The sequence below is a fragment of the Poromitra crassiceps genome, assembly GCF_964638095.1.
Source record: "Poromitra crassiceps genome assembly, chromosome: 7".
NCBI classification, from domain to species: Eukaryota; Metazoa; Chordata; class Actinopteri; order Beryciformes; family Melamphaidae; genus Poromitra; species Poromitra crassiceps.
In genome coordinates this window covers 47,599,178-47,626,970 of record NC_139628.1, presented here as the reverse complement: position 1 = coordinate 47,626,970, position 27,793 = coordinate 47,599,178, and the positions used below count along the sequence as shown (strand labels likewise).

Sequence of the window (27,793 nt, the reverse complement as noted above, 5' to 3'; positions counted from 1 at the left end):
GGGAGAGCTGTAGGCCAGTGGTTCCCAACCACCGGGCCGCGGACCGGTACTGGGCCGCAACACATTTGGTACCGGGCTGCGAGCCAAAGGAAATGGCAAGCTGCAACAATAAGTCACGTTAAACCGGACCTTGCACCCACAATTATTTTTTACAGTGGGGCATTCAAAAATAAGGTGGATACTCTTTGTCTGCACTACATTAGGCTACGTTAATTTAGAAGCCACAATATTCAACAACAAGGTAGATATCATCTTGTTCTTCTAATGGCTTTCTGGCAGACTGGATGCCTTGCTGGATTGCTGCCTCTCACAGAATATTGCCATTGTGCACGCTGACCGCCCTCCTTCTCCTCCTTCACCCGGAGCCAGGTACATATCATTTCTGGGGGCCAAGCTTTTCAGAATGTTCCACGCCCCCTGGGTAAGAGTACAGATTTGAAAACATAAGCCACCAGAAAAATGCCAGAAAGGTTCATAAGGTCTCATAGGATACATAATACGCTACTTAAATACCTACTGTTAAAGGCTGTAGGGTGGCAAAAGACGTGTTATCAAGTTACCGTTTACTAACTCAGGCGAGTTGTGGAATCTTGAAGGAAGGTCCGTCAGTGAATCTGAGGAACTGGATCTGCTGTAGATGGACTTGTGGTTGGTGACATTGTGGGTGGTGGGCTGCCACAAATCAATCAAATGTAACCATGTTGTTTGTCACAGCCATATCCTGTGTATATTACAATGACAACATGGCATGCTTCAGACTCTACTCTTAGTGTATAATTACAATGACAACATGGCATGCTTCAGTTCAGACTCTACTGTTAGGAAACCTGTTGAAGGAAGGAGGCAACACACATGCTGTGTCTGTGGTGTGTTTGGATCAGGCTGTGTCTGTGGTGTGTTTGGATGAGGCTGTGTCTGTGGTGTGTTTGGATGAGGCTGTGTCTGTGGTGTGTTTGGATGAGGCTGTGTCTGTGGTGTGTTTGGATGAGGCTGTGTCTGTGGTGTGTTTGGATGAGGCTGTGTCTCCTGTATTGTATCCTCATCCTGCTCTTCATCTTAGGGCTGCACGATTATGGTCCAGATGATAATCAAAATTATTTTTTATTAGGGATGTCAATGGTTAATCAGGAGGCATAGTGAGGGAAAGATGGACTAGAGGGTGAATCAGAGGCAGAGTGAGGGGAAAGATGGACTAGAGGGTGAATCAGAGGTAGAGTGAGCGGAAAGATGGACTAGAGAGTGAATCAGAGGCAGAGTGAGCGGAAAGATGGACTAGAGGGTGAATCAGAGGCAGAGTGAGGGAAAAGATGGACTAGAGGGTGAATCAGAGGCAGAGTGAGGGGAAAGATGGACTAGAGGGTGAATCAGAGGCAGAGTGAGAGGAAAGATGGACTAGACTCTAGTCCATCTAGTCCATCTTTCCCCTCTCTCTCTCTCCCCTCACTCTGCCTCTGATTCACCCTCTAGTCACTAGAGGGGGAATCAGAGGTAGAGTGAGGGGAAAGATGGACTAGAGAGTGAATCAGAGGCAGAGTGAGGGGAAAGATGGACTAGAGGGTGAATCAGAGGCAGAGTGAGGGGAAAGATGGACTAGAGGGTGAATCAGAGGCAGGAAAGATGGACTAGAGAGTGAATCAGAGACAGAGTGAGGGGAAAGATGGACTAGAGGGTGTATCAGAGGCAGAGTGAAGGAAAGATGGACTAGAGAGTGAATCAGAGGCAGAGTGAGGGGAAAGATGGACTAGAGGGTGTATCAGAGGCAGAGTGAAGGAAAGATGGACTAGAGGGTGAATCAGAGGCAGAGTGAGGGGAAAGATGGACTAGAGGGTGAATCAGAGGTAGAGTGAGGGGAAAGATGGACTAGAGGGTGAATCAGAGGTAGAGTGAGAGGAAAGATGGACTAGAGGGTGAATCAGAGGCAGAGTGAGAGGAAAGATGGACTAGAGGGTGAATCAGAGGCAGAGTGAGAGGAAAGATGGACTAGAGGGTGAATCAGAGGCAGAGTGAGAGGAAAGATGGACTAGAGGGTGAATCAGAGGCAGAGTGAGGGAAAGATGGACTAGAGGGGGAATCAGAGGTAGAGTGAGGGGAAAGATGGACTAGAGGGTGAATCAGAGGCAGAGTGAGGGGAAAGATGGACTAGAGGGTGAATCAGAGGCAGAGTGAGGAGAAAGATGGACTAGAGGGTGAATCAGAGGCAGAGTGAGGGAAAGATGGACTAGAGAGTGAATCAGAGGCAGAGTGAGGGGAAAGATGGACTAGAGGGTGAATCAGAGGCAGAGTGAGGAGAAAGATGGACTAGAGGGTGAATCAGAGGCAGAGTGAGGGGAAAGATGGACTAGAGGGTGAATCAGAGGCAGAGTGAGGAGAAAGATGGACTAGAGGGTGAATCAGAGGCAGAGTGAGGGGAAAGATGGACTAGAGGATGAATCAGAGGCAGAGTGAGGGGAAAGATGGACTAGAGGATGAATCAGAGGCAGAGTGAGGGGAAAGATGGACTAGAGGGTGAATCAGAGGCAGAGTGAAGGAAAGATGGACTAGAGGGTGAATCAGAGGCAGAGTGAGGGGAAAGATGGGAGTAGGATGCTGATGATGGTCAGGGAGGATGCAGTGGGACTGTGTGGCCCGGTTACCGTAGCAACCCAAGCAAGAGTTCACTGTGAGGTTGAGCTGAGGATGCAGAGAGACAGACACAGATTGATTCATTGTCATACAGAGTGGACAGCAAAGCTACAGGGTGAGAGAGCGAGCACACTGCAGCTGGAAAGAAAAATCGAATCTCAACCTCCAATCCTCCTATCATATCAGAGGTGGACCACAGCTTATATCGCTCTTCTTAAAGGGACAGCTCACCCTAAAATCCAAAATACATATTTTCCCTCTCATCTATGTAGATGGTTTTGGTGTGAGTTTCCGAGAGATGTCGGCCGTAGAGATGTCTGCCTTCCCTCAAATACAATGGACCTGTCCTGGATGGCACTCGGCTTGTGGTGCTCACGGCCATCTTTACTTTTCCGTGTTTTATCCTGAGAGACATGTGATGTGGTGCGCCCTGAGTGAAACCAATCCCCCTGTGAACTTCATAAACAGAGATTCCTCGTTCTAATTTGAGTCCCCAACCCCACACACACACACACACACACACACGCACACACACACACACACATACACACACGCACACACACACACACACACACACACACACACAGCTCCCTCTGCCCTCCGCTCTTCTTTCCTATCCTACAATACCTCTCTCTCTCTCTCTCTCTCTCTCTCTCTCTCTCTCTCTCTCTCTCTCTCTCTCTCTCTCTCCCCATCTCTCTCTCTCTCTCCCCATCTCTCCATCCTGTCTCTTCTCATTCGTCAGGTTGCCTCCTAAACAAGTGATTGTGGTGCTGGGCTGAATCCTTGGCCTGTAAATTAATGTGCACCATGGATACAGTGTTTTATATGGAGCTATCTCAGTGCTGCATGCATTTTGATGCATTACCTCTAGATTAAAAATCCCATGAGACAAATGTTACTTCAAGTAACATAATTTGTCAGAATCAGAAAATTAAACATCATATCCCATATCAAATCATATATACCGTAAATTCCGGACTATAAGCCGCGGCTTTTTTCCCGTTTTTTTGCCTTTTTTGGCCCCTGCGGCTTATATAACGGTGCGGCTTATCTATGGATTTTTTCAGAAAAAAAAAAAAAAAAACTGAATTCTCTCTTCTTTAGCACTCTTTCTAACTATAAATCCACTTCTGTTTTAATTTCCTCTCTTGCCCTCTTTTCACCACACTGTATGACACTGTATGACACTGTGTGCACTGTAAAAAACAACACAGGTGGTGTTGTGTTATGTTGTTTTGTTGAAATGTTAATAAATGGGAGCTTCCTCAAACAGCCATCTCTTTCCCGACAATCCCCTCTGTGCATGAACCCTTACATATGGTAATTAAACATTAAAACACAATTAAAAAAAAAAAAAAAAAAAAAAAAAAAAATACCATTAAAACACCCGCGGCTTATAGTCCGGTGCGGCTTATATATGTAAAAAACAGTCAACTTTGCAGGTGCGGCTTATACACCGGTGCGCCTTATAGTCCGGAATTTACGGTATATATAACTATAGGGGGCGGGGATGGGTGTTCAACACAAATCTGATTCCACTCCCTGTAACTGAGTATGGGGAACTTGTCTACTCAAACATCAACATCTGCCCCCTCGGTATACCCATAAAGCCTCAACATCTGCCCCCTCGGTATACCCATAAAGCCTTGTGTTATGTGCTTTCCTCATTTGTTTTAGATTGCACGATATTGGACCCCCCCCCCCCCAAAGAGCCGATATTTATTTTCCAACTCTTGGCCGATTGCCGATACTCATGCACACATTTTTTCCACCTAATTTCAGAGCTCATCAAGTCTCTCCTGTAGTGGAATTAACATTTTATTATGCCTAGAGACTATACTCTTATCTTGATGGCCCACTGGCAGATGCAGACATAAATACAATACAATGCTATTACTATTAATTCAATGCTACTACTTCAGGGTACCTACTTTGGGTGCTTTAACACTGGCGCCCCGGTACTGTTCCCGAGCACACTTGTCCCCAAATTGACCCCAGGTCTGGAACGGGGAACCGTGACAGGATCCACTTGAAAAGGTGGTCTGGGGAACGCTTTGGCGTTGCGAATGTGAACGCACCCGTACCGAACAACATAGACAACACACGGGCGAGGATACACTCCAGGCGTAGTGGATGATGCAAGTGCACTCAGCAAGTGTTCCGTTCCCGAGCGCGGAAGAAATTTTGTAATTTGAAAGCTGACCAGCGGGGAAGAAGGGAGGGGGGGCAATCGTGCCATAGATTGAAAATTATTTTGTATCAAGTGTTTTGGGCCCTCTTGCACGTAATTTCGAGGTTTAATCAGTTAGAATTGTGGCATAATTATATAGGTTTCATAATAAATCTATAGCGGTCTATCCCCTGTTAGTTGATGGCACCAGGCAGCTCAGTTTAACCCCTAGTTGTCACAAAAGCCCACGGCACACCTGGACTTGCCTCCGCCATTTGGGAACCACTAATCTATAGGTAGACACTATATAAATGCAATCTATTATTATTATTGTTGTTGTTATTATCAATATCATTATCATTATTAACATTTAATTCTGGCGCGTGGTCTGCCTCCTTCTCCGCTGTCACCTCCCTCTCCCCCATGCCAGCCTTGTTCCCGCCATGCAGCTGTCTTCACTGGTATTAATAACTTCATTCTCCCCCTCTGCTCTCTCCTCTCTTTCACAGCATTATAGCCCCGTGTCCTCCACTCTCATCTCCTCTGACACCATTAGATAGTTAGTGCCAGTGTTGGGGGGTAACTCATTACAAAAGTAACATATTACATGTAATATATTACTTTTAGCAGTAACTCAGTAATATAACTGATTACTTATAGGATTTCAGTATTATACCAGTTACTTTGTCAAGTAACTCAAGTTACAAATTGAGTTACATTTGATTAAATTAAAGCACATATTTAAAAAAGATACAATCATTTCCCAATCAAACTGTCTGTTTTTATGCAAATAACCACTACAGATGACAATAACAAAGGAAACTAATAACATTTAGAATTTTGGATTGTTTACACTGACTTCAAGGCGGTTGACATTATTTTTCGGGATGGTTCCGGGGCGGCCATGTCATTCTGCTGCTGCTGTTGTTTTGGTAAAAGTAATGCAAAAATAGTGTAATAAGTAACGAGTTACTCTACACAGAAAGTAATATTGTAAAGTAACTTATTACTTTACAATGAAAGTAACTAGTAATATGTAGTATATTACATTTTGAAAGTAACTTGCCCAACACTGGTTAGTGCACACTGCACACACTAATAAGATGAAACACACACGCACACACACACGGACACACGCATGCACGCGCGCACACAAAGACACACACACACACACACACACACACACTCTCTCTCTCACACACACACACACACACACAGGATTGTTCGAGCCGCCATGATGAACATTCACACTCATGTGTTTTCTACTGTCCCGTATCACAACATTCACAGTCATGTGTTTTCTACTGTCCCGTATCACAACATTCACACTCATGTGTTTTCTACTGTCCCGTATCACAACATTCACACTCATGTGTTTTCTACTGTCCCGTATCACAACATTCACAGTCATGTGTTTTCTACTGTCCCGTATCACAACATTCACACTCATGTGTTTTCTACTGTCCCGTATCACAACATTCACAGTCATGTGTTTTCTACTGTCCCGTATCACAACATTCACACTCATGTGTTTTCTACTGTCCCGTATCACAACATTCACACTCATGTAAAGAAGGAAGATTCTGGAGCACTCAATTCACTGGAAAGTGGTTTTAATAAGGTGCAGTGTAGTCACTGCAAGTTTCGACGCACAGCTTCTTCATCAGAGTCAAAACTCTCAGGTTTTTGACTCTGATGAAGACGCTGTGCGTCGAAACGTTAGTCACTGCACCTTATTAAAAACCACTTTCCAGTGAATTGAGTGCTCCAGAATCTTCCTTCTTTATTATACTGTCCTGTTCTGAGAGCACGACCTCCCACTGCAGAGGGGCTGACGCGCAAGAGACTCCTTCTACATTCACAATCATGTGTTCCGGAACAAAAAGTCCACACCCATTGCAATTTCAAGACCCATTGACCATTGTTTTCACCTTGTGCGTGCGTGCGTGCGTGCGTGTGTGTGGTGTCTTAGCAAAATGTGTTTTTTGAGTACTTTACCAGGTGTTTATATGTCTGTCTGTATCCCTGTCTGTATCCCTGTCTGTCTGTCTGTCTGTCTGTCTGTCTGTCTGTCTGTCTGCCTGTCTGTCTGTGGACAGATTTTGCCAATGAGTTCAAAATTGAACAACAGAGTCATAACAATAACAACTATAGTAATATTAATATTAGGAATAATAGTAATATAATAGAAGGGATTCAGTGTTTTCCTCAAGGGCATTTATTCACTACACAGCCCCCCTGCCTGCTGCTGGAAACTCACACACACACACACGCACGCACGCGCGCGCACGCACACACACACACACACACACACACACACACACACACACACACACACACACACACACACACACACACACACACACACACACACACACACACACACACACACACACACACACACACACTCTATCTCTCTCTCCCTCTAGCTGCCCCGGGCTGCGTATTAAACGCACCTGTCAGGTTAGAGGCGGCCTGGCTGCTGTTTATATTTTGAGATGTATGGTTGTCATAGCAGCAGGATTAGCTTGGGAGGCACTGTAAGGGATAGGGGGCAGCTGTGTGTGTGTGTGTGTGTGTGTGTGTGTGTGTGTGTGTGTGTGTGTGTGTGTGTGTGTGTGTGTGTGTGTGTGTGTGTGTGTGTGTGTGTGTGTGTGTGTGTGTGTGTGTGTGTGTGTGTGTGTGTGTGTGTGTGTGTGTGTGTGTACTATTTCCGACCAGCCTCTCTCTTGGTTGTACATAGAATCTATTTTGGAGATGTCACCTCTCTGTCCCACACACACAAACAGAGTGCGATTGGTTCAAGGGGAGTGATGTTTTTTAATTCACTTTTGAATGCAGAGCCTAATAGGGCGGCCGGCAACTAACGATTATTTTTATTGTCGATTAATCTGACCATTACTTTCTCGACATTTGGCCTATAAAACATCGCAAAATGGTGAAAACATTTTCCCCCCAAAGCCCCAGATTATGGATTCCACTGGTTGCATTTGCGTTGCGTTGCGGCTGTTCTCCGGTTTTACTACGTGCTCTGTGCTCCGCCAACACTCACCGGCTGCGTGCAGAGCACGTCACGGCTCCGCTCCGCCAGACAGCTGGAGTGACGAGACCGACAAGTTCTCGCGGTGAAATCGCGCAAGACAATTTGTATGTGGGATAAATACAACAACAAACAGGCAGAAGATCATTGTTCCCAACTGGAGAAGCAGAGGAGGGGTGGACTTGCTTGGTGTTGTCCTTGTAAAAAGGATGTGTCGTGTCATATATTATCTTGTGGTTTTCCACTTCAATGATGAACTTTTCGTCATCCATGTTTGTCCTCTGGCTTGATCTTGAATGCTGTAAGCACCTCTGCCCTGTTGACTCCAGGCCTGGCTCCGCCCAACTTGCTGCGGCTTTGCTCCGACATCCGTGAAAAATAGAAGCCTTGCGTATCTGCTTCGGAGAGCTCCGGATCGTCGGAGCTGGGACGGAGTAGACACGCAACGCAGCGGAGTTGGTGGAAGTTGACACATTGATTAGAGTGGAAACGTATCGGCTCCGAAGCCGTACCGGAGCGCAGACGGACCGAACCCGGACTCAGTGGAATTTGGGCGTCGGCGAGCTGCGAGCTGTTTGTGGAGCTCGTCCAAAAGGCACAATATTGTTATAAATATCAACAACCAGCCAACAGATATCAAAGCTGGTGGGCTTATATGGAAAAGATATGGAAAGAGCGTAACTCAAACTGGTTAAAAGAGACGTATTGCGGCGTTTTGAGCCAGAACGAATGTCCAGAATAGTTAGCAAACGTAGCGGCCAAGCTAACGGCAGATTGGATTCACTGTAATATCAATCTGGGAACCCATCGGTTAAAAAAAAAAGTATATTTCTTTCTCTAACCTCTAGGGGCAGCCTCGTTTCAATGCTGTGCAACAGGAACTTGAGGGGCTCCGCCGGCAGCAGAAGAAAATCTGTTTCCACTCCCTGCAAGCTCTGCCATTGGCTCCAACCAACCGGCTCTGACCATTTATGGATTTCCTTTCCCCTCCCTGTGCGTCGCTCTCAAATCCCTCCGTCGCTATGAAACAACAATAACAACTCTAGCTCGTTGCTAGTAGCAAGTAGACGCTGAAAACGGTATGTTTTGACTACACACCGGTCACGCTCACTCCAGCATGCGAGCCTGCACCCTGCACAGCTTTTCACGGAGCTTGCCGACAGATTTTCGATGCAAGTCGAAAGTCTGTCTCGAGAGATTACTGTAATATTAAATATGGTATTTGTCTATGACACGTCACTCGTTAGACAACATAATGTCTGACGTCAGCACCCGTTGGTGGTGTGGGACTGCGGTTGTGGACTGGTTCGGGGGCTCCTGCCGGTGAAATATCTTGTAATGTGGGACCTCCTGTCACAGCTCAGTCATCTAGTGTGAAAACCAAAACGACTCAAAGACTCCTGATGACGAGACAGACAGACAGTTGTGTCGTGTGAAAGAAACGGAGGCCGGCTAGTGTGTACGGGCCATAATGGAGTAGAAGGAAGAGGAGGCTGCTGTGATGGATTGTCTTTCCCTCTGCTGAGATACACAGAGACAAAGATGCTCATGTGAAAGTCCAGGCCTGGCCAGTGGCCACACACACACACACACACTCACACACACACACACACACACACACACACACACACACAAGCACGCGCGTGCAGACACGCTCACACACACGCACGCGGGTGCAGACACACTCACACACACACGCTCATGTGAAAGGCCTGGCCAGGGGCCACCTCTCCATATCCTCTTCTCTAAACAACATGTCCACCCTGTTACAATTACTGTCAAGCCACAGCAAATAGCATCCAAACATCACCTCTGCTCTGTGTGTGTGTGTGTGTGTGTGTGTGTGTGTGTGTGTGTGTGTGTGTGTGTGTGCGTGTGTGGGGTGTGTGTGTGGGGTGTGTGTGTGGGGTGTGTGCGTGTGGTGTGTGTGTGGTGTGTGTGTGTGGGGTGCGTGTGTGCGTGTGGTGTGTGTGTGTGTATGACGTGTTTGTTTTGATCCATCAGTGACATTCTCTGCTCTCTTCTCGTCTAGAAATCAGCCCAGTCATGCAGACTGCAGAGGCAGACTCTGAGAGGACAACAGTTGCAACAGTCATGCAGACCCCAACCTAGGAACCCAGAGTCTATCAGTCTTGATGAGTAAAATGACTCTGACCTGGGGAACCCAGAGTCTATCAGTCTGATGACTAAAATGACTCTGACCTGGGGAACCCAGAGTCTATCAGTCTGATGACTAATATGACTCTGACCTGGGGCACCCAGAGTCTATCAGTCTGATGACTAATATGACTCTGACCTGGAAACCCAGAGTCTATCAGACTGACTAATATGACTCTGACCTGGGAACCCAGAGTCTATCAGTCTGATGACTAATATGACTCTGTCGGGTTTCCGCTGTATAGTGGATGTCCGCACCAAGACCTCTGATTCCGTGCGCCGCGGTTATTGTTTAGAGTCTAATTGACGTGAGAATGGAGTTGGAGGCGCTGATCGATTGAAGGTCCAGATGACATTTGGGTTAATAATAATAAAAATATCTGCATATGAGACGTTGTCGGACTGTAAACAATGACGGAAGGGGCGGGACGTCCGCTCTACAGCGGAAAGCATGACATATCAGCCGTCTGTCCCACAGTCATATTAGCTGTCAGACTGATAGACTCTGGGTGCTCAGGTCAGAGTCATATTAATCGTCAGACTGATAGACACTGGGTTCCCAGGTCAGAGTCATATTAGTCGTCAGACTGATAGACACTGGGTGCTCAGATCAGAGTCATATTAGTCGTCAGACTGATAGACTCTGGGTGCTCAGATCAGAGTCATATTAGTCGTCAGACTGATAGACTCTGGGTGCTCAGATCAGAGTCATATTAGTCGTCAGACTGATAGACTCTGGGTGCCCAGGTCAGAGTCATATTAGTCGTCGGACTGATAGACTGGGTGCCCAGGTCAGAGTCATATTAGTCATCAGACTGATAGACACTGGGTTCTCAGGTCAGAGTCATATTAGTCGTCAGACTGATAGACACTGGGTTCCCAGGTCAGAGTCATATTAGTCGTCAGACTGATAGACACTGGGTTCCCAGGTCAGAGTCATATTAGTCGTCAGACTGATAGACACTGGGTTCTCAGGTCAGAGTCATATTAATCGTCCGACTGATACACACACTAAGCACACTAAGGACACACCGTCTATAACCACAAGGGCGTAAGCACACTAAGGACACATTTTCTGCAAGTATAGCCATTGCTTAATCCCTTAAGTCACAGTAGAGGTAGACGGGCGTCTAGGACTTAAATCTGGTATCCATGCAGTTTGTGGCTGCTCAGATAGAAACTAAGTATCTGAGTTGGATATGGCAAAACATTGGATTTGTGCTGCCTGTGTGAACCTGGCTTCAGATGGACTTTGATGACATCCTGTATATATGACTAAGGTTATTTTTAGCCCTCCTCTGTCCTCTCCTACCGTCCCTGTTTCTCCTCTGATTTATCCCTCCCTCTTTCAATCTGTTCTCCATCACTCTCCCTCCCCCTAATCACAGCTGTCTCTCTCTCTCCCTCCCCCTAATCACATCTGTCTCTCTCTCTCCCTCCCCCTAATCACAGCTGTCTCTCTCTCTCCCTCCCCCTAATCACATCTGTCTCTCTCTCTGCCTCTCTCTCTCCCTCCCCCTAATCACATCTCTGTCTCTCTCTCTCCCTCCCCCTAATCACAACTGTCTCTCTCTCTGCCTCTCTCTCTCCCTCCCCGTAATCACATCTCTGTCTCTCTCTCTGCCTCTCTCTCCCTGCATCTCTCTCGCTCTCTCTGCCTCTCTCTATCCCTCCCCCTAATCACATCTGTCTCTCTCTCTCTCTCTCTCTCTCTCTCTCTGCATCTCTCTCGCTCTCTCTGCCTCTCTCTATCCCTCCCCCTAATCACATCTGTCTCTCTCTTTCTCTCTCTCTCTCCCTGCATCTCTCTCACTCTCTCTGCCTCTCTCTATCCCTCCCCCTAATCACATCTGTCTCTCTCTCTCTCTCTCTCCCTGCATCTCTCTCGCTCTCTCTGCCTCTCTCTATCCCTCCCCGTAATCACATCTGTCTCTCTCTCTCTCTCCCTGCATCTCTCTCGCTCTCTCTGCCTCTCTCTCTCCCTCCCCCTAATCACATCTGTCTCTCTCTCTCTCTCTCCCTGCATCTCTCTCGCTCTCTCTGCCTCTCTCTATCCCTCCCCCTAATCACATCTGTCTCTCTCTCTCTCTCTCTCCCTGCATCTCTCTCGCTCTGTCTGCCTCTCTATCCCTCCCCGTAATCACATCTGTCTCTCTCTCTGCCTCTCTCCATCCCTCCCCCTAATCACATCTCTGTCTCTCTCTCTCTCTGCCTGCATCTCTCTCTCTCTCTCCCTGTCTCTCTCTCTCTCCCTCCCCCTAATCACATCTCTCTGTCTCTTTCTCTCTCTCTCTCCCTGTCTCTCTCTCTCTCCCTCCCCCTAATCACATCTCTCTGTCTCTCTCCCTGTCTCTCTGTAGCTCTGAGGTGAAGCAGAGCAGACCCAGCCCTCCCTGATCGGACAGGGACGTAGCAGCAAACAGCAGCGAGCGGACAGGCTCTTCCATCATGCAGCCCTCCACCCTCCTCGCCCCGCTCCTCTCCCTCTCCCTCCTCCTCCTCCTCTCCCCGCCCTGCTCCTGTGAGAGCGACGACCTGACGGCCCAGACGCGCGGCGGGCGTGTCCATGGCGTGCGCCTGCCGGTGCCGGGCAGCAACTACGTCACAGCCTTCCTGGGCATCCCATTTGCCGAGCCGCCGGTGGGCAAGCGCCGCTTCCGCCGCGCCGAGCCCAAACGGCCCTGGCAGGGCGTGCACGAGGCCACCAGCTACCCCAACGCCTGCTTCCAGTCCGTGGACAACTCCTTCCCCGGCTTCCAGGTAGGGATGCACCATATATATCGGTGCCGATAAATTAGCGGCCGATAATGGAAAATGTATATTTATCGCTATTATCAGTATCGGCATTATTATAGACGATAAATATTGGCTATAATAATATCTATACAAATGTAACCTGGGTTGTGTTGACAGTTCCCATGTTAAGGGCTAGCCCAGGAGTGGAGCCACTGATCTGTAATATGGACAAAGCCATCCACTACTTTCTGGACTCACGTTTTGCAGCAAAGTGTTGTATGTCGCCATCTTGGGGTCCTTACACAGCTCACGTGAGATGGGGGTTTCCCAGAGCAACAGCTCCACCTGCTATTGGTCCGTGATCGGCAGGCTGCACGATCACTGGACAGGCGACCTGTCAATCACCCCCTTTTCTATCATCTGTTTCCCCCCCCAGCGTTATAGTTGAACGTTAAAGTTATATAAAAAATGCCCCCCTCCACCCATCCTACAGTTGTTATGAAAATAGCTATATAGACCAAAACCGTGTTTTGCCCCATACTGGAAACATGTTTAATCCTGTTACAAAGTCGGGCATTTTAACATGGGCCGAATGCCTGCTGCACCCAGCCTCAAGTGGCCATTCGAGGAACTGCAGCTTTCAGGAACACTTCCTGGACTTGGAAGGTCACATATAACAACAATTATCGATTATTATATCGCATCCACCATGAGAAGCAGGTAATTATCGGTTATTATATCGTATCGGCTATGAGAAGCAGGTAATTATCGGTTATTGTATCGTATCGGCCATAAAGAAGCAGGTAATTATCGGTTATTGTATCGTATCGGCCATAAAGAAGCAGGTAATTATCGGTTATTGTATCGTATCGGCCATAAAGAAGCAGGTAATTATCGGTTATTGTATCGTATCGGCCATAAAGAAGCAGGTAATTATCGGTTATTGTATCGTATCGGCCATGAGAAGCAGGTAATTATCGGTTATTGTATCATATCGGCCATAAAGAAGCAGGTAATTATCGGTTATTGTATCGTATCGGCCATAAAGAAGCAGGTAATTATCGGTTATTGTATCGTATCGGCCATGAGAAGCAGGTAATTATCGGTTATTGTATCATATCGGCCATAAAGAAGCAGGTAATTATCGGTTATTGTATCGTATCGGCCATGAGAAGCAGGTAATTATCGGTTATTGTATCGTATCGGCCATAAAGAAGCAGGTAATTATCGGTTATTGTATCGTATCGGCCATGAGAAGCAGGTAATTATCGGTTATTATATCGTATCGGCCATAAAGAAGCAGGTAATTATCGGTTATTGTATCGTATCGGCCATGAGAAGCAGGTAATTATCGGTTATTGTATCGTATCGGCCATAAAGAAGCAGGTAATTATCGGTTATTGTATCGTATCGGCCATAAAGAAGCAGGTAATTATCGGTTATTGTATCGTATCGGCCATAAAGAAGCAGGTAATTATCAGTTATTGTATCGTATCGGCCATGAGAAGCAGGTAATTATCGGTTATTGTATCGTATCGGCCATAAAGAAGCAGGTAATTATCAGTTATTGTAGCGTATCAGCCATGAGAAGCAGGTAATTATCGGTTATTGTATCGTATCGGCCATAAAGAAGCAGGTAATTATCGGTTATTGTATCGTATCGGCCATGAGAAGCAGGTAATTATCGGTTATTGTATCGTATCGGCCATAAAGAAGCAGGTAATTATCGGTTATTGTATCGTATCGGCCATAAAGAAGCAGGTAATTATCAGTTATTGTATCGTATCGGCCATGAGAAGCAGGTAATTATCGGTTATTGTATCGTATCGGCCATAAAGAAGCAGGTAATTATCGGTTATTGTATCGTATCAGCCATGAGAAGCAGGTAATTATCGGTTATTGTATCGTATCAGCCATGAGAAGCAGGTAATTATCGGTTATTGTATCGTATCAGCCATGAGAAGCAGGTAATTATCGGTTATTGTATCGTATCGGCCATAAAGAAGCAGGTAATTATCGGTTATTGTATCGTATCGGCCATGAGAAGCAGGTAATTATCGGTTATTGTATCGTATCGGCCATAAAGAAGCAGGTAATTATCGGTTATTGTATCGTATCGGCCATAAAGAAGCAGGTAATTATCAGTTATTGTAGCGTATCAGCCATGAGAAGCAGGTAATTATCGGTTATTGTATCGTATCGGCCATAAAGAAACAGGTAATTATCGGTTATTGTATCGTATCGGCCATAAAGAAGCAGGTAATTATCGGTTATTGTATCGTATCGGCCATGAGAAGCAGGTAATTATCGGTTATTGTATCGTATCGGCCATAAAGAAGCAGGTAATTATCGGTTATTGTATCGTATCGGCCATGAGAAGCAGGTAATTATCGGTTATTGTATCGTATCGGCCATAAAGAAGCAGGTAATTATCGGTTATTGTATCATATCGGCCATAAAGAAGCAGGTAATTATCGGTTATTGTATCGTATCGGCCATGAGAAGCAGGTAATTATCGGTTATTGTAGCGTATCGGCCATAAAGAAGCAGGTAATTATCGGTTATTGTAGCGTATCGGCCATGAGAAGCAGGTAATTATCGGTTATTATATCGTATCGGCCATAAAGAAGCAGGTAATTATCGGTTATTGTATCGTATCGGCCATGAGAAGCAGGTAATTATCGGTTATTATATCGTATCGGCCATAAAGAAGCAGGTAATTATCGGTTATTGTATCATATCGGCCATAAAGAAGCAGGTAATTATCGGTTATTGTATCATATCGGCCATAAAGAAGCAGGTAATTATCGGTTATTGTATCATATCGGCCATAAAGAAGCAGGTAATTATCGGTTATTGTATCGTATCGGCCATGAGAAGCAGGTAATTATCGGTTATTGTATCGTATCGGCCATGAGAAGCAGGTAATTATCGGTTATTGTATCGTATCGGCCATAAAGAAGCAGGTAATTATCGGTTATTGTATCGTATCGGCCATAAAGAAGCAGGTAATTATCGGTTATTGTATCGTATCGGCCATGAGAAGCAGGTAATTATCGGTTATTGTATCGTATCGGCCATGAGAAGCAGGTAATTATCGGTTATTATCCATTATTATTAGTCCAGTATCATATTGTGCATCTCTACTTCCAGGGCAGCGAGATGTGGAACCCCAACAGGGAGATGAGCGAGGACTGCCTGTACCTCAACGTCTGGGTGCCCTCCTCGTCCAGGCCACACAACCTCACCGTCATGGCGTGGATCTACGGCGGTGGTATGTGGTTTAAAAATGTCTCTAGATTAGATTCAATCGCGATTAGAGATTAAACTCCCATTTTAATGATCCCAGTGGAAATAGCTTTGTGCGGTGTATCCAACCATGGCTGCCTCAATGGTGATGTCACTGCAGGTCCAACCATGGCTGCCTCAGTGGTGATGTCATCACAGGTCCAACCACCTCAGTGGTGATGTCATCACAGGCTAAGAGCATGGTGTCAATGAGAGTGTCCTGAGTCCTGACCATGTGGATCATGGTCATACATGCAAAAAAAATCAAGTGTATCGAGAAACGGAAAGGACATTACCACGACTCCTAAAGAAAATATAACATCATATATAGCCAGGATACTCATGCATGGAAACCTTCGATTAGAGACATCATTTGTCTCAGTTCGCTCAGCAGCAGCAGCAGCAGATCAGTGGCAGGGTTTACAGCAGGAGATTTATTGCCGGTCAAATGTAAATGAAGAAACCTGGCCCTGAGTCAGCAATGAGAACAGCACACTGGTTTTACAGGAGAGGCTGTGCCACAGGCTGCCTTTATCGCTACGACAGTGATTCTTTTTCCTTTTGGCTAAAATTGAATGTTTTATATTAACGAGTGCTGCACAATTAATCTCATCAGAATCACAATGTCAGCCTGTGCAATTGTACAGTGTAATCGCAAAAGGATGCAATTTCATTCAATAACAAAATTGCTTTACTGGTTTTACTGGCACTGAAAACAGTACTGTACTTTTTTTTCTTTTTCTTTTTTATGCTAATATAAGTTTATATGTTTGAGTTGAGAAATACACATTCAAAATAAAGCAATCTCTGCATTTTCCTTGATAACCAAGCAAGTGTAGAGACTCATGATAACATTTGTTTATTAGATCACAGCAATCGCAATATTGTCCACAATAATCGCAATATGACTTTTTCTTGGGACTTGAAGAGCAGAGAGCAGACATGCAAACACTGTCAGAAACATTGTATGTTGGCTCATTGTATCTGGATACACAGATCCGACTTGAACACTTGCCCAAATCAGATTTGTGGCAGTGCGGACACACCCCCAAATCAGATTTGGGAAACCAATCAAGATAATGATGATTAATGACTTTAGCAGCAAATCAGATTTGCCTGTAATGTGAACATGGTCTGGGTCAGACGGCTGATATTTCGGGGTTTCACGTTGGAGAGGAGGCGTCCGCTCCAAGACTTTTGCTTCAGTCGTTGTTTCCAGTCTGACAATGTCTCATATGTATCTATCTGTTTCATAGAGATTCGCCAAAATGTCATCTGGACCTAAAACACCTTGATCACCCATCATCCAACTCCATTCTCATGTCAACAGTGACGGCACCGCACGCAAGCGGAAGTCTTGGCACGGACGTCCGCTCTACAATGGAAACCCAGAAATATCAGCTGTCTGTCCCAGAGTCAGACTGATAGACTCTGGGTGCCCAGATTTCTCATTCAGTGACTCAAGTGCATTTCATTTCCCTTGACTATGGCCTGAGACAAACAATGCTTCTATTACAAATAGTATAATATTAATATAGTTACGAAATACTATACTCAACATTTCCAGGTTTCTACAGTGGTTCCTCTTCACTGGATGTGTATGATGGCCGCTACCTGGCCCACAGCGAGACGGTCATTGTGGTTTCTATGAACTACCGGATCGGTGCCTTCGGCTTCCTGGCTCTGCACGGCTCCTCTGAGGCTCCCGGTAACGTGGGTCTCCTGGACCAGCGGCTGGCGCTGCAGTGGGTCCAGGACAACATCCATTTCTTCGGCGGGAACCCCAAACAGGTAAGGCTGGGAACACACCAACCCACTTTAAAAAATGATCTTAACCGATTTGGAAAACACATTGTATCACACACAGCGATGGATTTCACAGACTGTTTTGCCTCAATCATGCTCACACTAGACAGGATTCCTTCCGACACAGGTCTGGAAAGTCTGCAAAAGCATTCAAATTGAATTTGATCATTATCACAACATTGTCATCTGAACGTGAATCGAAAGGTCTAAACGGATCCTGATCCTAGATTTCGGCTCAGTATTCAACACCGTCACCCCAAAGCTTTTGACGAGGAGAGCGAGCGATGTTCCTACTGTGTCAACCTGTGCCACTCTTTATGTAGTAGTCTGCTGAGCTGTTAAGTCGGGGTGCCAGTCAGTGTTAAGGTGCTCTTATGCTCGAGCAAAGCTCCGTGGGGGTGGGGCCCCGCGAGTCTCCGTGAGTCACCGTGCAGACCTCGCGCTGGGGCAGATGCCATTATACTCAGAAAGTGATCAGCATGTATTGTGTGCATTGTACAATGGTGAAAACAGCCCGTGAAAAGTCGCAATGAAACGCTGTGCAGTACTGAGTGCGCTTTCACTCTCAAACGACCGCACATCAGCACATGAAGGACTCACCAAACTTGTTTTTACTGAAAGCCGTTTTTACTACTCAGCCCTGATAGCCTACTACTCTGTGCTGCTTTTAATCTCTCTCAATAATGCTCTCAACACAACACATTTACTTGGTGAAATGACTAAAAACGAACAGTTGCAAATCTAAGTTTATAGCCTACCACATGGGTCAAGAAATGTGGCGAAAACACAGCTCAGTGTTCAGGGCTCAATGGTTTAAATGCGGCCATGTTTGGAGAGAAGCTCGCGCTGTTAGAAAAAAAGTCAGGCGCAACGCGAGCGGCCGCTGGAGCTAGTGAATAACCACGGCCAACAAATTTACGTAATTTGACGCGCCCGCCCCTCGCTCCACCCCCGCGCCCTTCACGGCAGGGTGAGCATAATTCAGCCTTTAGGCCCAATCCCAATTCTTTTCTTAACCCTCAAGCTCAACCCTCAATCTTAGTAGCCCTCAAAACTAAGTGTTAAGGGCTATCTTGCGACTTTAAAATGGGACAGCCCTTAAAGGCAGATACGTCTTCAGACTGTGGGGGGCAGCGTAGTCTGACAACATACTTTCTTGATGTCAATCCCTTTACTACACAAATACAGTGCAAGCAAAAAGCACACAACACAGCAAAGATCAATAGTCAGTGATAGCGCAAAATTCAAACACAGCAATTCAATATACAGTTTCACCCAAACCCACCATCAATTTCTCAGTCTCTTACAGTGCAAACACACCCGACGCTGAAGCACCGCGAATAGCCGTGAAGCACCTGGAAGCGCAGCCAGTTTCCTTTCGGCGCTGTCGCGTTAACAGATTGGACCGTTCAGACCGGAGGCACCCGTGTACAACCTGCAACGGAGGTTTCGCCATCTGATCTGTTTTTTTGTGTGTGTCAAGCCAGGCAGGAAGACGGTACAAGTTGTGAGCAAAAGAGAGGTGGTGTGAATGGCCAGGCTCCTGCTCCAGCTGAATTTATGCTTGCTGGCACTTTTGGAGCTGCTGTGTTTGCAGTGTCAGTCTTATGTCTGTGTCGCTATGTACTACAAAGTTCTCAGCCAGTTGACAACCTCCACAGGTTAGGTACTTGGTGCATTTGAGCTCCCCAAGTAGAGTGATACCTCTCATGTTGCAGCTGTGTAGCCCGGCGTTACCTCCTGTCCTCCAGAGCAGACGAGGCAGGCCGGGAATAGTCGGTTGGGGCGATGAGCGGTGGGGTTTGGTGGATAATGGCGTGATGAATGGAGATGCTGCATCTGGTCTGTAGGGACGGGCTGCCTAGCAAACGACGGACCGTTTGGACGCGCTGCCAGGTGTAGGCAGGCCAGTGACGGACACGGACAGTCTAAGCTCTTCTCATTCATTTGTCTAGGCCTAGGGTGGGGGTGGGTGTGTGTGTGAGAGAGAGAGATAGGGGGTGCATCCTTAAAGGCACAGATCACCACAAGCTCAAGGTAGCCATCTTGCTTTAATAATTCAACATACACATCCTTGATCCGTGGTCATTGCTGTTGTGTTTTTTTGCGGTGTACTTCACATCCTTCACTTGTCAATCAAACAGCATGGCCGGTACTTTTCCTTGGATCTTCTGTTGAGGAAATTGGCTGTGCAGCATTTTGTTTGCTGTATTTTATTGATTGGGATCATTTTTTATGCTCTGTTCTTTCTTTTCCTGTTCAGCCATGGTGGCTATCACTGCTGCTCATGCTAAATGTAGTGCTGTGTGCCAGGGAAGACCTACTGTAAACGACATAACGTAAAACACTCCCCATGTGCCAGGGAAGACCTACCTGATACAAGCCGTTTAGAAAAGCAAATGTAAAAGCTTTCATGAAACGAGTATAGGTTGTGTTGTGTTGTGTTGCGTTGCGTTGCGGTGTGTTGTGTTGTGTTGTTTTGTGTTGTGTCATTTGGTGACAAAATCTTCCATCTGTCTTCACCCATAAAACAGGTGACTATATTTGGTGAGAGTGCCGGTGGTGCTTCAGTCGGGTACCACCTCTTGTCCCCAGACAGCCGGCCTACCTTCACCAGGGCCATCCTCCAGAGTGGGGTCCCCAACTGCCCCTGGGCCTCCGTCAGCCCCGCCGAGGGCCGCAGACGCGCCACCCTGCTAGGCAAGCTGGTCGGCTGCAACGGGGGTAACGACACAGAGCTGGTGGATTGTCTTCGCAGTAAATCTCCACAGGATCTCATTGACCAGGAGTGGCAGGTAATGCAGACTCAGGAGTCGGCCAATTCAAGTCATCCTCTTTTAGGCCATGATGCACATTGCAAAGTCAATTTCAAATGCAAATGCAGTTTGTTTTTTTGTTTTTTTGGGGGGGAAGGGGGGCTCTATCTGTATTTTACCGAAACTATGCCTCATTAGAGAATCCATACACAAAGTTTTAGCATTTTTTACCTATTCAAAAACCCTGCACATGTCACTACATCATGTACATTGCAAAGCAACAGTGTTATGACACCTACTGGTTGTACTCGAGCAACCTGGTTGACGGGTCATTCTATGAGAAGCTCCGGTTGTATCTACAAGTGGTCTCGTGCAGCAACAGATTTTTGAATAGGTGGGAAAGGCAATACATGAATGCATGAAATCATGTACAGTATTTGTGTTGCTTTGCATTTCATAACATTACATGGTTTCAATGAGCTCATGGACTTCTGGTGACTTGTTGATCGTGTTGTTTTCACAATTCTGATTCACTGCAGTCAATTCATGTGGATTCTGTGTTTGATTTCTCGTTTTCATTCATGTGTGACTTTGATAGGTTATCTGACACATGTCTTGTTCATTGCACAATAACTCAGATGACCTCCATGGTCAATGTCTGGCTTGTTGTGGTCTTCTGAGCAGGTCCTGCCGTGGACGGCCCTCTTCCGTTTTGCGTTTGTTCCCGTTGTGGATGGGGTGGTTCTGCCCGACACACCTGAGGCCATGCTGAACTCAGGCAACTTCAAGGACACCCAGATCCTCCTGGGGGTCAACCAGGACGAGGGCTCCTACTTCCTGCTGTACGGATCACCGGGCTTCAGCAAAGACAACGAGAGCCTCATCTCCAGAGAGGACTTCCTGGAAGGTAAACGGCCACTCAGCTCAAACCAATGGTGCCCAAATACCTATTCAATACAAGTCCTGTTACTTTGCTGACATTTTACTTAGGTAGAAGTAGACTTGCTGGTGTAAAGATCTACTTGAGTAAAAGTAAAGGGTAGATTAGGTCAAGTTACTTTACTTCATAAGTTTACTACTTTCCTAATTTAGAGTACAGCAGGAATGAGACCGAAAGACCTGGATGCTAGCACTTCCGGTTGCCTCGTCTCAAAGTCGATGGGGTTTTTGTATGGGGATTTTGGTTAAATGCTTGAAATAAGGTCGGTGGTTAACAAAAGTTTATGAAACGGCGAACTATCTGGTCAGCAAGATAAGCTTCACAAATGAGGACCACTTTTATTATTTTCGAAGCGTAAATGGGATTTTTTTTAAATCACGATTTTCAGAAAAAGCCCTGAAAGTTGGTGAACTTGGTTTGCCCTGAACAACTACAGTAGTTTGCTAACAAATTATAAGTATTTGCGTAATATGAAAATAATAATAAATAAATATATACTGTATATATATACACACACACACACACACACACACACACACACACACACACACACACACACACACACACACACACACACACACACACACACACACAAGATATAGATGTGTGTGTTGTGTATATCATCATCAGTGGTGACGAAGTGTGTTGTAAACTCCCTTGCAGGCGTGAAGCTGAGCGTGCCCCATGCTAACGACATCGGCCTGGAGGCAGTGGTGCTGCAGTACACCGACTGGATGGACGAGAACAACGGGGTCAAGAACCGCGATGGCCTCGACGACATCGTGGGCGACCACAACGTCATCTGCCCACTGGCCCACTTCGCCCGCTCCTACGCCCAGTACAATGCCCTCAGGGCCAACATGGGAGGGGCTGGCTCTGGGGTGATGAACAGTGGAGGAAACTCACAGGGTAGGGTGTGTGCGGATGTACATGTGGATCTATATGTTTAAGTTAGCCTTGGGCGAGCCGAATATCACAATATTTCATAAATATCGTGATATTGAATATCGCACCGCCCACCCCTCGTGTGTTGCTTAGATCCAAATTGTACAAGCTTTTAAACTTATAAACCTATAATATACTAGTAGTGGGACAGTAAAAAAGAATCATTGAAATATCATAGAATCATAGAATACATAAAAAAATGTATCTTTAATTCAGTTGGTTTCCCTTTTCCACAATCAGCCCGTTTTTCTGGAAACAACAGGAATGAGCAAATTATACCAAATGGTCGTTGTTTCCTCCCATGCTTGACTAGTAAGATACAAAGCCATTAGAAGAGATGCCACTGTCACTGGATAGAACAGTGATGTCTTGCAAAGGCAAACAAGACTAAATAATATTGTTACCACTGGCTGGAAAAAGACAGGGTAGTCTGGTAAACCAAAGAATTTAGCAGGCATTTTAATTGGTTTTTAATTTTTGTTTTCAATTCAGTTTAGTTTCAGTTAGCTAGAGTGGATGTGCTTGTGAGTATTCATTCGTTTTAGTTTTTAGTTGTATAATATGGGGGTATTTGTTAGGGGCAGATTTAAGAAGTTAAGTTCAGAATAGGTATTACACAGACACAACACTTTGTGAAGGCAGTTGACTCGGTCATGTAGAGACGTCCCACTCTCAATAAACATGTGCCAGTGCCTCCTCAGGCTCATTGTGCTCACAAATCTGACCAAATTGACAAAGACTAAAACTAAAGACATTTTTGGCATCTTTTTATTTTATTTTAGTTTAGTTAGTTTTGTAAGTAGACAATATAAATTTGTTTCAGTTCGTTTTCTCCCCACCCCCCAAGTCTAGTTTTTGTTTTTATTTCAGTTAACTAAAATGTGTTTTCACAGCTAGTTTTAGAGTTTTAGTTTAGTTTTTAACTATAATAACATTTATCTGTTTGGAGGGTGGTCATTTCAGAACCTGACTGCAGACAAAAAAATAAGCTCTCCTCCTCTCCTCCTGCTCCTATCCCCCCCCCCCCCCCCCCCCCCCCCCCACACACACACACACTCCCCTCCCCTCCAGGCGGGGTCTACCTCTACCTGTTTGACCACCGGGCGTCCAACCTGGCCTGGCCCGAATGGATGGGCGTAATCCACGGCTACGAAATAGAGTTTGTCTTCGGCCTCCCGCTGGAGAAGAGGCTCAACTACACCGCCGACGAGGAGAAGCTCAGCCGGCGCATGATGAAGTATTGGGCCAACTTTGCCCGGGCTGGGTGAGGAGTCTAGAAGAAAGAAAATACATAATCAGATAAGGGAAAGAAATGACAACAAATACAAATAAATAAATAAAGAATAAACAGAAAACTTATGTATAGACTGAGGGTGATTTCACTCCAAGAATATTTGGAGAGGTTTATTTGAACTCTGGAGTTCAGTGATTTCTTCATGCATTCTTAACTGGTATGTACACCAGAGAAAGTGAGTTACGTCAGAGAGCACAGACGAATAAGACGATTCCATCATGTTCAGCTACATTTACAGGGCTGGGATGAGATATCTTTTGATGCCGCCTGGGAGCCAAAATCTCTAACCTGCCAGGATGACAGGGTACCAGAAATCTGTCCAATAAACAAGCTACTTCTGAGTCCATGTGACTTTTGTTTACAAGCCCTGGTTTGCTTGGAATTGGGCCGTGTGTGGACGTCAATGAACCAAATACAAAATTCAACAAAGAATCTTCTCCGTGATGCTTCTGACCGAAGCAAACAAACAAAAGGTTAGGCTTGGGGGCGACCTGGGATATAAAGAAAAAAAGTGTAATCTCATCTAATCTATTCTTTGCAATATCTTTCCCTGTCCCCCTTCCTTCTTCCTTCCCTCACCCCCTCCCAGAAACCCCAATGTGTACCATGATGGCTCGGTGGAGAGCAGGAAGCGCTGGCCTCTGTTCACCGTCAGCGAGCAGAAGCACGTGGGCCTGAACACCGAGCCGCTGAAGATCCACAAGGGCCTGAGGAACCAGCTGTGTGCCTTCTGGAACCGCTTCCTGCCCCGCCTCCTCAACATCACTGGTAACCACGACAACACTGTCCACTGCTTCCACTCGGTACAATAAACCGCTTCCTGCCCCGCCTCCTCAACATCACTGGTAACCACGACAACACTGTCCACTGCTTCCACTCGGTACAATAAACCGCTTCCTGCCCCGCCTCCTCAACATCACTGGTAACCACGACAACACTGTCCACTGCTTCCACTCGGTACAATGAACCGCTTCCTTTTGGTCTCAATCGCTAGTTTAAAATCATACTCCCGTTTAGAGTCAAATAGACTATAAAGCGGACTAGGCTTTGGAGGCGTGATTGACAGGTCGCCTGTCCAGTGATGGTGCAGCTCGCTTAGCAGGCGGCGCTGCAGCTCTGTCCGGCTCACGCCCCAAAAAACAAGATGGCGACGTTCAAAATGCCAAAATCGAGGCTTCAAAACAGGAGTCCACAAACCAGTGGGTGAAGTCACTGTGGCTATGTTCATATTTTGATACAGTCTGTGATCTGGTGCCAATATTATCTGTGTCCAAGTGAGGCAGGTCATATAAGAGACTAATTATATATAGTTCCAAAATCAATGAAGTCATGCAAAAGATTGGTCCAAGAGCAGTATCAAAAACATCTGTTCCCTGCACCTTACATGTAACCAAATAAGGTTATTGGATCCTGTTTGAGCAGGTATTTAACGGGTTGCTGCATTCAGATGGATTATCAGAGGGAGGGGAGAATGTGAGGGAAGCAGCCACAGCTTCATGGTGCTTCAGAGCAGTGAACTATAAAAAGACTGGAGAGGCTGAGAGGGGGGAGGCTGGCAGGGAGAGATGGAGAGGCTGAGAGGGGGGAGGTTGGCAGGGAGAGATGGAGAGGCTGAGAGGGGGGAGGCTGGCAGGGAGAGATGGAGAGGCTGAGAGGGGGGAGGTTGGCAGGGAGAGATGGAGAGGCTGAGAGGGGGGAGGCTGGCAGGGAGAGATGGAGAGGCTGAGAGGGGGGAGGCTGGCAGGGAGAGATGGAGAGGCTGAGAGGGGGGAGGCTGGCAGGGAGAGATGGAGAGGTTGAGAGGGGGGAGGTTGGCAGGGAGAGATGGAGAGGCTGAGAGGGGGGAGGCTGGCAGGGATAGATGGAGAGGCTGAGAGGGGGGAGGCTGGCAGGGAGAGATGGAGAGGCTGAGAGGGGGGAGGCTGGCAGGGAGAGATGGAGAGGCTGAGAGGGGGAGGCTGGCAGGGTGAGATGGAGCAAAGTTAGCAAAGGAAAGTTGAGCATGGGCAGTCATGCAGTCACACACACACACACGCACACAGTGTCCAGCAGCTCAGAACCATTGAGATAAGAACATCCACTAAGCTAAGCTAGCTTTGTCCTGAGTTCAGACAGATGAGTTAAGTTGTTTCTAGTCAAGTTGTCCTTATTTAAATTTTCCCCACTTCAAACACACGTCGTGTTTGTCGTCACAGTGTTTACAAAACTACACTAGCCTAGCCGCGATTGTCGTACTGGACCACAATGCATTGCGCTGGCAAGCGATTTTTACCCCACCCCACCTAAACTGGACACAAAGATACATTCAACAGAACATTACAATCACAGAAGACAACATTCAACGCCCATAAACGTACATTTGGTCTGATATTTAGTTGTATGATCGACGGGTGCACAAAAGAATGGGGAATTGCACCAGGAAGAGGGTGTGACTTGGGCACTGCATTTGGCCCATGTTTCCATAGCGATGTCTTAGTTGTAAATTTCACATAATCGTCTCTGTCACAGTCTACGTTTAATGCTTAACTAACTGCTCTTCTCTTTCTCTCTCTCTCTCTCTCTCTCTCTCTCCCCATCTCTCTATGTCTCTCTGCTTGTGTCTCTCTCCCTCCCCCCCCCTAGACAACATAGACGAGGCGGAGCGGCAGTGGAAGGTGGAGTTTCACCGCTGGTCCTCCTACATGATGCACTGGAAGAGCCAGTTCGACCACTACAGCAAGCAGGAGCGCTGCACTGACCTCTGAGGGAGAGAGACATAGAGACACAACGGAGAGAGAGAGAAGGGGGGTGGGGATGGGGAGGGGCAGAGAAAAGAAGCTATGACCATTTTCCTCCATAGTCCCTCAGTGAAGTCCAACTTCTTTAAAATGATGTTTTAACTATTCTGTTTCACTACACACACAAACACAGGCACTGCTGTTACTTATTTATATTATTTATATGCTATTTATTTATTTGTGTGTGTGTGTGCGTGTGTGCGTGCGTGCGTGCGTGCGTGTGCGTGGGTGCGTGTGTTTGTCAATGACTTTGACCATACTCCGCTGCTGTAGTCTCTGTGGTAGTTCAGGGTTATGGAGGGGACTGGTCATCAACATGGAGGAATATTACAAATAATAGGTCGAAGGTGTGTCATTACCTCTGAAGTGTGTGTGTGTGTGTGTGTGTGTCTCATAAACTCAACAGGGACGGGTTTTTGTTTGTTTTTTATCTGACTCAACGCTGTCGTTCATTTCCTGTGGGCCTCACTGTTCCTGAGCCTTTTAGTCCCATTCACATCCCTGCTTGGGCAATATCCAAAATCGAATATCAAATCGAAATATCGCGATATACGTTGTTATCGCTTGAATTAAGGAGCTACATTTTTGTTTTATTACTATCCTACCACTGTTCGATATAGCAGGAAATATCACGATATTGAAGAATTATGACAATATTTGATCGACTATCGGCCCAAACCTACTGTTAACTGCTGTAATCAAATATGCATCTTTGACCTTTTGAAGACCACTAAACCAACCAGCTGCTGTGTACGTCTGTGTCATTTGGTGAAGCCACAAGCCGGGTTTCCATCCATGTCTGATGTGAGAAATAGGACGTGTCCAAATCAAAAGGCCACATGGGAATGGCAAAATTCAATCATGTTTCCTCAGTATTGGGGGGGGGGGGGAAGGGGGGCGGGCTTTATGCTAGGTTGACATTATAGTTGCTGAAGAAATGTAATAATTACCTATGGAAACACATTCATCAAATAAATAAGGATGTAGGCTGGCCAATAGTTTAATTTCATTGCAGTTAGTCTCGTTTGGTCCACTATCGTCTCCAGAAATGTTAAGATGAATTACTGTAGTTGTAATCAAAATTAATCATTTCAAGAAAGATGGATGTTTTTCAATGTTCAACCCAGCTGATGGAAACGCACTTAATTCACATTTTATTTCTTGCGACTTTTCAAAAAAATTGTTAATCTAACGTACGGTACAACAAGGACCCAACTAAAACTCAACTTATCCTGTGTCCTTTTTACGTGTGTGTGTTA

At 46.1% G+C, this 27,793-nt stretch overlaps 1 protein-coding gene across 1 annotated transcript; it reads left to right on the top strand.

The window, feature by feature from the left end:
* Positions 1 to 403: 403 nt before the first annotated feature.
* On the top strand, positions 404 to 26,501 carry ache (acetylcholinesterase (Yt blood group); the record flags this gene model as incomplete). The annotated part of the gene is made up of 11 exons (XM_083640157.1): positions 404 to 421; positions 882 to 1,033; positions 12,398 to 12,752; positions 15,882 to 16,002; positions 17,584 to 17,807; positions 20,357 to 20,617; positions 21,263 to 21,485; positions 22,182 to 22,427; positions 23,535 to 23,727; positions 24,347 to 24,525; positions 26,380 to 26,501. 11 exons carry the CDS (start codon positions 404 to 406, stop codon positions 26,499 to 26,501), a joined length of 2,094 nt encoding a protein of 697 aa, XP_083496283.1.
* Between the last annotated feature and the right edge of the window lie 1,292 nt (positions 26,502 to 27,793).